An 11,976-nucleotide genomic window follows, 5' to 3' on the forward strand; every position below is an offset into this window, starting at 1 on the left:
TTTTTTTAATGCTTCTGTGTTTATTATATTAAATAAACATAACTATATATAAAATTACATCTAAACGTATTAAAGTTTCGTTTCAAAGACGAGAGGACAGTACATTTTGAAGACTCTGCCATAATCCCGTTTTCCTCGGTTTTCCTCCGCTTTAAATCTCCCCAACCGGAAACGCACGAGCATCCTTGCGTCAAACGCGGAAGTTATGCGTGCATATAGCCCATTAGGCCCCGGGAAAGGAGTTGTGAATGGCAGTGAAGCGACGCAACTGACGCTGTAGGTCACATGACCGTGACAACAGGTCACGTGATAGTACCAACTCGGACAGTATGCATCGTTGGTCAGTGCAGATGTTTAGACCAATAACTATAACGAAAACCACAAAGATACGAAGATAAACGACTTTTAAAAATTGTTCTAAAGGTGAAGGAACAGCACAAAAAATTATATTGTTGAAACTTTTTTTTGTCCAGCTGATTAATGATAAAAACATTGACAGCCAAATCAGAATCCATCCTGCTGTAAAGAGCTCGAGCATTTAACGCAGTAGACCGGACATATAAACAGAACGATATTCGTTGGTGTGACTGTGGACGATAATATTGTTATGATTTAATATTAATTGTTATGATTTTATAGTGATCGTTCTTGGTGTGAACAAGCCTTTAAAATGAACCAAAACCTTCAAATCTTTATCCATAACTCTTAAACACCACAGAGGGATTTTTAGAGCAATTTTTCACTAACAAATTACAGTTCTATCATTCCATGCCTTTAGGACTTTATTTCTCCTGTTGAACAAAAAAATAAAAACATAAAACATTTAATATTTTGAAAAAAATGTTCTAGGTTTTTTTTCTTCTCAGTGTTAATGGGGTCCAATGATGTTTTTGGTTGCCAATGTTCTTCAAAATATCTTCTTTTACAAACTGTCCATAGACTATAGAAATTAGCTACTTTATGGCAAATTACTTTAAATAATCAGTAACACTCAAAGTCCCCCTGTAGTCAATAATCGTATGCCTTAAAACTAATCTTTGATCATCAAAATAACATATTTAAACGTTATGTTCCTTAAAAATGCCTTAGAATTGTTTGAATATAACTCTTCACCCTTTACTCATTAATTATACGCGGTTTTATGAATATGCAAAATAGCCCCGCCTCCAATCACTCACAGAAGCTTAGAGATCCACGCATTGATAATGATGTGCATCATTTATAATAAAAGAGTATTACATATTTTTTTTTTAAACAAGAATTGTCTTTTTTATATTGTATAGGGTGACTTTAAAGTTCAAAATAACTCATATCGTTCTGAATGCTGTTGAACTCTGTCCTGATCTGCTGCCTCCAGACACAAGCTCACAAGCTTACACCTCACACACCCCAACAACTGGTTTGACAAGCCCAGTTTTCTAGAAAGTGCTTGCTGTGGTGAGACGTTTTGTTTAGAGGGATACTCCACTTTTTTGGAAATAGGCTCATTTTACAACTCCCCCAGAGTTAAACTGTTGAGTTTTACCTTTTTTGAAACCATTCAGCCGATCTCCGGTTCTGGCGGTACCACTTTTAGCATAGCTTAGCATACATCATTGAAGTGGACAAGACCATTAGCATTTCTAAAAAAAAAAAGACCAAAGAGTTTCGATATTTTTCCTTTTTAAAACTTGACTCTTCTGTAGTTACATCGTGCACTAAGACCGACGGAAAATGTAAAGTTGCGATTTTCTAGGCTGATATGGCTAGGAACTATACTCGCATTCCTGCGTAATAATCAAGAAACTTTACTGCCGTACCATGAGTGCAGCAGGCGTAATGATATGACGCAGCGCCTGAAAATAGGCTACCTTCCGTCAACACAACGGAACTATTTGCTCTCATGGTACGGCAGTAAAGTTTCTTGATTATTACGCAGGAATGCGAGTATAGTTCCTAGCCATATCAGCCTAGAAAATCGCAACTTTACATTTTCCGTCGGTCTTAGTGCACGATGTAACTACAGAAGAGTCAAGTTTTAAATAAGAAAAATATCGAAACTCTTTGGTAATTTTTTTTTTTAGAAATGCTAATGGTCTTGTCCACTTCAATGATGTATTAGCCTGGGAAAACCCAGACAACTTCCGGCAAATTTAGATTTGCTCTGAAAGTTAGTCTGGCAAAGAGCTCATTCAAGCTTATTTCCAATCCGTCGAAATCGAGGCACCAATCAGAAACGTTGCGGCGGGCTTTACACAATGACGACAGCGCTGGGATTTTGAAGCAGATTTTGTAGCCTACATTACAAAGATGGATGCCGCCGTCGAACATCACTCGTTCGAATCAGCTATCGCGTCTGTTTTAAGCGATTTAAACGTTTCCTTTTTGTTAAAAACCGAGCAAAGAACAACACTCGGACACTCATATGTCATCTCCTTCATCGCTCTGATTGGGTTTAGGTCTATCCGCGATGTCCGTTGGTGACGCCCCTCTGGAAATGATTTGACTATGACGCTTTGCCAGACCATTACTCACAACTGAGAATGGTCTGGTTTTAACCAGGCTAATGATGTATGCTAAGCTATGCTAAAAGTGGTACCGCCAGAACCGGAGATCGGCTGAATGGATTCAAAAACGGTCAAACTCATCAGTTTAACTCTGGGGGAGTTGTAAAATGAGCCTATTTCCAAAAAAAGTGGAGTATCCCTTTAAGATTTAGCTCACATCACAGCCTGGAAAAACCTCACAGACACTTTCAACATTAACCAATTCAAGCCACTTCCTTCACAACAAGTTCATGATTGGGATGGACAATGAAATTCATCCGTTTGCACAGCTGGAGACGCACAGGACATTCTCATACTAATCAAAGCATTTTAATTTACTGTACAGTGAATCAAAAATATTAGTATGTTTTTTTAATATATGTGCTAAACTTTAATTTGGTCAAAAGTATACAGAAAGATGAGCTCAAGAGCTACAGACTACAACCAACCAGCAAGTGTAACCATTAAGTTTAAGCTTCTTAACCCTTGTATTAAACATCTGGGCAAGATTATCAAATCATTATTATTTTTTAATTGTCTGTGCACCTGCCTTTAACCTTGAAATTTTCAGGCAAAAAAACTGACCCATAATATCATAATCATAATAGGAGTTTCATACAATACCTCAGGGTGTTGCAACTTGCTGGCATCTTTATAATCCTAAGAAATAGTCACACAATTTCAAGAAAAAACATGCTAGTATTTTCGACAACTCAAACATGTGTTGCAGCCTGTCAAATTAAATAGATAGCAACTGTCACATGCCAATTCTAAAAAAGCATCAACTCTTTAACACAATCTTATTTCATGTTTGTGTTGTTTCATGTAGGCAGGTGAAATAAAAACTCATAAACTGATCTGACTGAGATCTGTGTTTAAGTGTGATGAAGACATTCAGGACACACTTGCTCATTTCAGTTTATTTTCTCATAAACTCTTTGCAACAAACGGTCAAGCACACAATTTATCAAAGAATAGTTTTCCATTCAAAGACCTCGACCGTACTTGTTTGACAGCACAACATGGAGACAAATGTTGAGTAGCCTAGAGAAAGGTCTAATCCATGTCAGCAACTTCACTGCTGTGAACATCTCGTGTGTAAAAAGCAAACATGCACGTGTTACAAGGAAGGAAGAAAGAAACATTTTCAATAGGGGACTTTTTTTTTTCATTAAAAAACTTTTTCCCACTTTTTTTTATGTAATCCAGTTGATCAAACCCAATCCAGCTGAATCGCATCTGGACTTCACCACACAAGCGGCGCTGTAAAAACGTCGGCCATGTTTCTGTGGCAAAGCAGAAACGCTTGAGATTATAAAGATCACGTTGGCAGTAGAAGCTTCATTTGGAAACTCAGCTTGGCTCAAAATTAAGGGTTGCTATTATTAAGACACCAAGGTGTTCGATTCTAGTAGAAAAATGGCTGTGTATTTCACGTTTGGAATGATTTTAGTGTGCATGTGCTTCTCTACTGATAGGCTACCGAGGAGCTTAAATGTTTCTGACATGCAGGAGAATCCTCTAAAATAATCTCTCTATTATTAATAAGTGCTGAGGAAGACGTATGGGTGGTAAACATGAATACTGTGTTCGAAACATACAAAAGACCAGATGACTGAAGGCAGACACAATCTAAAAATACAATTTGGCAATAGACCACCAGAGGGCAGTCAGTGTAGAAAAACGAAAGCTCACGATGTCCTCAAATAGTGCTGTCAATTGATCATCATGAGGCCGTCTGAAAATGGAAAATTAGCCGTCAATTTTACCTCTGGCAGGGTTGTAGATTCATAAAACTGTATAAATACACACATTTGGTTCATCTTCAAAGCAAACGTAAATAAAAACGCTTCAGAAAATGAGCAACGGTTAAAAAGCAAAGGGTAACAGAACGTATCTAAGGAAGAAGCACAAGCTGCATAGACACCACAAGAACTTGAAAAGTCAATGATTTAAAAGCTCGTGAAGGATGTTCCCTCCTGAAATCTGACAATACGTCTGCAGGTCCTTAGATTCAGAGCACTTTAAATAGTGGTTAAACCAAATAAAACAACATTAAAACAGAGAGACTCGACACTTTTTTCTTCACTTTTTCGCTTTTCATGAAAAAAATATGGGAAGCCCTCAGTCATTTCCGGAAATAGATGTTCTAACCAGTCATTTGATTCACCCTCGCAAATATACATTTGTACATTTTTTGGTATGTATATAATCGGAAAAGGAATATACTTCGAATATTTACAGACCGATGAACCGCACTTATGCCCGTCTGCAGACAGAAATATCCTCGTTTAACGCTCACAAAAAGAGACTGACGTTAAACTCATTGTTTTCTGCTGTAAAAACAGAAAAAATAACAAACAAACCTGTCGAGAACATGTCGTAAAGTTAAGTAGGCTATATATATATATAATAATTAATATATTCATTATATACAATTTTATTTAAAATGTAATAATGGATGCATTAAAGTTGAGGGTAATTTGCTTAATTGTAATTAAAAATAAAGTTAAACAAATCCCTTTTTGGTTCCTAAATATAGGCTTAATTTTTCTTCATGAATAGATATTTTCTCCCTTTGATTTTGGGTGTTTATGTTAATACATAAACATAAACCACACATGTGAAGAAAAATGGGTTAAATATGCTTCAGATCTGTGGCCTTTCCCTCTGAATGCAGCAAACAAAACATCGGAAAAAAAGATAAAACCCGAACCAAAAACACAGGGAAAACGCTAGACTATGTTCCTGGCTTTAGTACCACACGGTACAAGAGTTTTCCGGCTTGATTAAATGGTATTAGACAGGACACAAACAAACCGTCAAAAGACAAAAAATGCTGAAAACAGCAAAGCTTTGAGCTCCATCAGTGACGAAGATCTTTAGTCCTGTGACGAAACACTGTCTTTAGTCGAGAAGGCTAAAATCATCAGAAGACACAAAGGCAGCTTCTCCGACAAGAATGTAAAGGAGAAACACTGTAAAATGTGGTTGCATATAAATGGTATTAAGAAGAGTCTTTATAAAAGAGGACACCTTTAAAAATAGCACTCGCATCAATCATGAAGGAGGGGTTCGGGCGAGCGGCCGTCCGGCGAGGAAAGCTAAAGAAACACCTGTGTGTGTGTGTGTGTGTGTGTGAATGGCTGAAGACGCCTGTCTGGAAGAGGAAGTGTTCGGAGGACGAGGACACACACTTCCTGTGCGCTCCGGTCATTGGGTCAGTGTGCTGGAAGCTCTGAAGTATGACAGGAACTTGAAGCACAAACTCACGACGAAGTACCAGATGTTCCTGGCCATCTGAGAGCGAGCAATGAAGACGCGCCAGATGAAGACGAGCAGAACGGTGTTGAACGTGTATCGGATGTTTCTCAGCCTGAGAACGGGAGGAAGAGAGTTAATAATTCAGCAATTTGAATAAATGAAACACACAACACACTATCTGACTATCAACTTGCAAACTGAACTCCTGTTTAATCAACCTTCCTCTTCTCTATTGACAGGATTCAGTGTTTTAGGAGTTTTAACAAAGCAAAAATATTATTAAAAAAATTATAAATTTGAATTATTAAATCAGTTTTCGTAATTTTAGTTCATCAAGTTAAACTAAGTAAAAATGAGAAATGTTACCTTGGCAAATAGCTAAAATGAAACAAGTTAAAGTTCTTTTAATATTTTATTTTATTTGAGCTAAAGTTTATTCAAAGTTGAACTATTTTTATGGTTTTAATTTTACTTTTAGTTATAATAACTGTATATGTTTTGGTTACACTATTTTAAGGTGACGTAGTTACATTGCACTTAAATAAGTACTGAGTGATATTACACACTTACTATTGAGTTACCGTTAGGGTTTGGTTTAGTTACTTGTAATTATGCATAATTTACTGTTATTACTATAGTAAGTACATGTAGTAACGTGTAACTGACCTTACATTAAATTGTTACCTATATTTTTACTGTAATACTATAAAAATACTATACATTAATGAGAATCACTAATCATAATCACAATCATAAATTAATGCAAAATTTTTTGCTTATTTGTGATGAAAATCATATCAAACACAATGCTTTTAAGAAATATTTTACGTTGCTAAAAATAAGCTTTATTTTCTTTAATTTATTTTCTTTATTTGTCTTTTGATGTAGGTTTTGTTCATGTTTAAACTGTTGTATATATATATATAGGTGGTGTGAGCTGTGATAAAAAGCTGTCGTATGACTTCTGAAGACTGAAGCACAGAAATGATTGGGTTATTTTGCAGGTGGACGTACTTTCTCAAGTGCTGTCTGGCGGCGGGAATGTCTGACATGTCCTCGTTCAGAACGTACTTCTTGGTGCCGATACAGTAATTATCGATGTACTCCGGCCAGTTTAGCTGGCGAACGTCAAAGTTGAAGGTCTGAAAGATCACAAGGATGAATTCAACACAGTATTTCCTCTCTAAATGTTAGTATTTTCATCTCATTGATCCTAAAGCTGTGTTTGTGTGTGTGTGTGTACCTTCCTGTCCTCAGCGCTCAGGTGACTCATCAGCATGTTCAGGTTGTCAGAGCTCCACTGCCAGTCCTGACTGCTGAAGTACTCCAGAAGACCGATGGCTTTGTGCAAACGGTTGAAAATACGCATCATTCTGAATGAAAACACACAGACACACTCAGCACCTCTCTGAACAACCAATGACAATTACTCTATTATCGTGTGTGTGTGTGTGTGTGTATGTATAAGTATAAATAATTATAGTTATAATTCTATTATAATAAATATAATTATATAAATATTATAATTTAGTACATATATATGTATACACACACACACTTATTTCAACATTAACAATACATGCTGTTTTATTTTGTATATTTTCAAATTTTTTCTTTGGGTATTTTATTTAGGGTTAGGGTTATATTAAGAAGCATAAATATATAGTATTATATAACAGTATAGTGATTAATAATAATAATATTTCTATTTCAATATTAACAATACATGCCTTTTTTCTATAGATATTTTATTTTCTAATAATATAATAAAGAAATTGTATTACTAAAACATTTTGTTTCTTTTTTCTATTTTTTATATTTCCTGTAGATATTTAATATGTATTTTTTAATTATGTATAATATGATATTTGTTATGTATTTATACAATATAATATAATATTGTATTAAATGCTGTTGATATTTAACAATATAAAAAAATATTTATATTTATAGTATAATAATTAATGATAATTCTATATCAATATTAACAATAAGTACCATTTTTTGAGCAGCAATTAATCATAGATATATGATTATGATCATAGACATATTAGAATGATTTCTGCAGGATCATGTGACACTGAAGACTGGAGTAATGATGCTTAAAAATTTAGCTTTGATCACAGGAATAAATGACATTTTACAATATATTCGCATAGAAAACTCGATACTTGCTCTTTTATCAGAACAGAAATGATGATGTAATTGTTCTCACTGTGGTTTCTGGCCAGACAGTCTGAGGAAGAGGTCATAGATGAGCGCTGGGAACTTGTGACTGACGAGGATCCAGTACTGGTAGATCAGATAGTTGGAGGTGATGTTGGCGTTGGGCCGACGGAAAGCCTGTTCTAGAGGATTCCTTTTGAACGAGGACATCACGAGATGCTCTGCAACGCAAATATGTGTTCAGTCATACTTACTGGAGCTTGAGTTATTATGTAATGTCTTAATGGCACTGCAGATATGATATTTTACTGCTGTCACATGGCAGCGTTCCACACTATGACTAAACCACTATGACGGAAGCATGAGATTAGTTACAATTGTCTGTATTTTAATCACGATCACGATTTTCTTCTCTAATAATTATGCATAATCAGCATTATCGTGCAGGCCTACGGCTGAGAAATGTTTACAGGAAGAGGAAGATCCTCACTGAATCTGCTTCTGCCTGTTGGCATGGGGATGTTGCCAGCCAGATGTTGCTCATGGTAACCGCACACTCTGCTGTTACCATGGCAATGCCAGACTCCAGCTGCTCTGCCCACCGGCATCGACATACAGTGGCTATGATCCGAATGATATATTATATGTGCTATCGTTTAAAGAAAGTAGTGCATTTGTCAAAATGTGACGTATACAACCAAAACACAGTGAGGAATACTGTATCCCACAATGCAATGTCCTCAACTTGACAGTGTGATATAATATAATACTTCTATTCCTTTGAGACATTTAAGTTTCATAAAATAATAATAATAATACACATAATAACATGCGCTTGTTCGAATTTAAATTTTTAAAAATTTAAATTCTATAGCTAATTTATTTCTATTATATAATCATGTAATATAATAATGTATTTTTTATTTTTTTATTTACATAATAATAAACATAATAATGTAAAACATGCTGTTTTATTTTTTTATTTTCATTTTTTTCTATAATATAACATAATATAATCGTATAATGTATTTTATCTATACATATTTTATTTCTAGAATAATAAAATAATAAACTAATTATTTATAATTTTTTCTATAGCTCATTTTTTTCTATGGATGTTTTATTTTTACTTCAATAAAATAATACACGCTACCTTTTAAAAGTTTGGGGTCAGTAAGAGATATTTTAAATCAGCAAGGATGCATTCAATTTATCAAAGTTACAAGGGTTACAATTGACGTGACGAATAAACATGGAACGTTGTCAAATATGATTTTTAAACTCCCCTTTAACTCTTTAGTTGATCATGCCAAAAATTAAAGACATTTGTACTCAGAGCTGGATTACAAAATAACTATTCATGCATTTGACTCGACCTTCCATTTGCAATGTAAATGAACCTGCAGTTATGTAATGACATGTTTACAGTGTATGTAGATTACAGTATATACAGTGCAGGTTAGAAAAGCATGTAACGCACCGATCTCTCCCCAGTGGAAGGGGTTAATGCCTCCTGTTGTGCAGTTGTACACAAGTGCAGTTTTCGGTCTGAAATGTAAAGATCAAAACAAGGAAGTCACATTGTGCTGCATGTGATATATTTCCCCCTAATGTAAATACATAAACGCAGAGGGATTATCCAAGCCAATATTCCACGTCTCTACCCGTTTAATCACCTGCAGGTCTAACATAAGCAAATGAAAGTGGTTTGGATAGGAAGCTGCAGGTGTACCTGTGCACCGCGGTGTACCAGCCAGCAGTCAGTGTCAGGTTTATAACCATGTCCACGGGAATCAGATCCGCCACAGCGTCATTACTGGCTCTCATGGTGCGCAGGATGCCCTTCCCAGCCTGCATCCAAACACAGAAAACACACGCTCGTTCAAAGAGGATGAAACTGGAGCCAGAAGCCCCATATGCCTTAATTTGTCAGTGAGGTCCACAGAGGCGTTTAGGAGGCTAATGAAATACAGGCTAATTAAAAAGAAGAGCAGATTGTTTTCATTGCTTAGGTCAACGAGTTATGTGAGGAGGTGAATTGTGCCAAAAGTGTCATGTTTTTGGATGTTAAAGTGGACCTGTTATGCCTTGATTTTGTTTTATGGCTCTACTATAACAGGTTTTCATGCTTTTTTTTCACATATTCTCCATTGTTGCAGCACCTCTGTTCCCAGTCTGTCAGTAACGCTCTGTTTAGTTCCTGAAGCCCCTCCTTCTGAAAAGCACACTGTGCTCTGATTGGTCGGCTGGATCAGTGTGTTGTGATTGGTCAAGCGCTTTGAGTGTGTTTGGGAAATGTCCCGCCCCTTCCCATAACCACCCGTTTCAACACACTACTAACTAACTCGACCAGGCCACGCCCCTTTAATCTGCGAATGAATTATTTAAATGAGGAATATTGTGACGTGTTCGTTCCTGGAAGAAAACTCAAGACTACAATGGAGGCGTTTCAGGGAGTTCAGAAACACTGACACTGATATAGAGAATAACTTTTTCAGGCTTTTAAACAGCAACATTACACACTAAAGAGAGTTGAACATGCAAAAAGACTCATGAACCACAAGCTGAAGTTGGACGTTTGTACAATTACACTTCAGGCCTTTTACATAATATAGACTATCATTCAGACGACAGAAGGCATGTAGATTGTGTGCAATGGGTTTATCTGCAAAGCTTTGACCATGTTGATCATTTAGAGGCCTTATTCACATATCAAATATGATACAGTTTCTGTACTGCTCTGTTCTACTGTAACATATAATGAAGCAGAAAATATGACAATACTTACAGCAATGAAAACACCACTTGCTCCATTAAAATTATCTATCCAACCCTGAGAAAAACAGAAAAAGAGGCAATTGTGAGTTTTATTTTTTATATTTCCTCTTATAAATTAAATTTGTTATAGTAATTTTGTTGTGTTTTTGTCATTTTAACTTGTTTTTTTTATATATATATAAATACGTCTATATGATTATGATTTTGTTTTTAGTTTTTGTTATTTTAGGACTTTACTAATTAAACGGAAAAGAGAAACATTGCTTTGGCAACTAGCTGAAAAAAATAAGTTTACATTTTTTTTAAAGTTCATTTTTAAAACCTATTATAGGGTTTGTTAATATTCTGAATTAGATTTATCATAATTTTTTGTTTTATATTAATTTTAGTTCGTTTTTAGTAATTTTGTTTCAAATGTATATACATTTTTGATTTAGTTTTAGTTATTTTAGTACTTACATTTTTCTTAAGAGTTTTATTTATATTTTCTGTTTTAATTTGAGTAAAAGTTTGGTAATTTTTTTTTTTTAAGTTTTTTAAATATGTCTATATAATTTGATTTTGCACTAAACAGAAATCAATATCTGAAATAAAATAAGTTTATATATACACACAAACATATACATATAATATACATATAAAAAATAAATGAAGTATATATATATTTATTTATTTTTTTCTCCAAGTAATTAACTTTTTTTTAACCCTGCCTCAAAAGTCTTTATGATATTCTGCTATGTAGAAATGCCTATGTTTTATGCATTCATTACCTACAACCTCTGAGTTACCAGCCCAGATCTTTAACCATTAAGCCACATCGCTCAGAAAAGTCCCAGAGCTCTCAAAGTTGTAAACTATTCCGGTGTAGCGTCTGACAGCAGATCCATCACTCACGGGGAAGGGCTCCTGCCAGCTGGCTCCGACGATGGAGGGTCGTATGATGCCGATGTGGAGTTTGCCGCTCTCCTGCTGGACCACACTCTCCGCCAGCGCTTTGGTGTAGGTGTACGTGTTGGGTCGGTCACCTATCAGGCGTGGTGTGATGTCACAGATGATATTATCATCCATCCACCTACACACAGACACACACACACACACACACACACGTCAGTTAAGAACGACAGGCAGATAAATCACTGCTCAGCTTCAGGGTCAGTACAGTGTGTCAGACAAAACATCAGCGCTCAGATGCAATATGGCTTGTCAGCGTCAAATAACGTGGAAAATCAGACATGCAATGACC

At 35.5% G+C, this 11,976-nt stretch overlaps 1 protein-coding gene across 1 annotated transcript in view; it reads right to left on the reverse strand.

Annotated features, from left to right (window-relative positions):
* Positions 1 to 4,946: 4,946 nt before the first annotated feature.
* si:dkey-97m3.1 (fatty acyl-CoA reductase 1) overlaps positions 4,947 to 11,976 on the reverse strand; it is a 37,250-nt gene continuing 30,220 nt past the window's right edge. Inside the window, exons 5-12 of the mRNA XM_056245275.1 lie at positions 11,628 to 11,805; positions 10,744 to 10,788; positions 9,688 to 9,806; positions 9,436 to 9,503; positions 8,005 to 8,176; positions 7,033 to 7,162; positions 6,804 to 6,931; positions 4,947 to 5,901 (exon numbers count right to left, since the gene is read on the reverse strand). Of these exons, the coding sequence (XP_056101250.1) occupies positions 5,739 to 5,901; positions 6,804 to 6,931; positions 7,033 to 7,162; positions 8,005 to 8,176; positions 9,436 to 9,503; positions 9,688 to 9,806; positions 10,744 to 10,788; positions 11,628 to 11,805 (1,003 nt within the window). The 3' untranslated portion in view covers positions 4,947 to 5,738. The remainder of the gene's footprint in view (positions 5,902 to 6,803; positions 6,932 to 7,032; positions 7,163 to 8,004; positions 8,177 to 9,435; positions 9,504 to 9,687; positions 9,807 to 10,743; positions 10,789 to 11,627; positions 11,806 to 11,976) is intronic.

The sequence above is a fragment of the Rhinichthys klamathensis genome, unplaced genomic scaffold (genome assembly GCF_029890125.1).
Source record: "Rhinichthys klamathensis goyatoka isolate OS25496 unplaced genomic scaffold, OSU_Roscu_1.1 h1tg000029l_1, whole genome shotgun sequence".
NCBI classification, from domain to species: domain Eukaryota; kingdom Metazoa; phylum Chordata; class Actinopteri; order Cypriniformes; family Leuciscidae; genus Rhinichthys; species Rhinichthys klamathensis.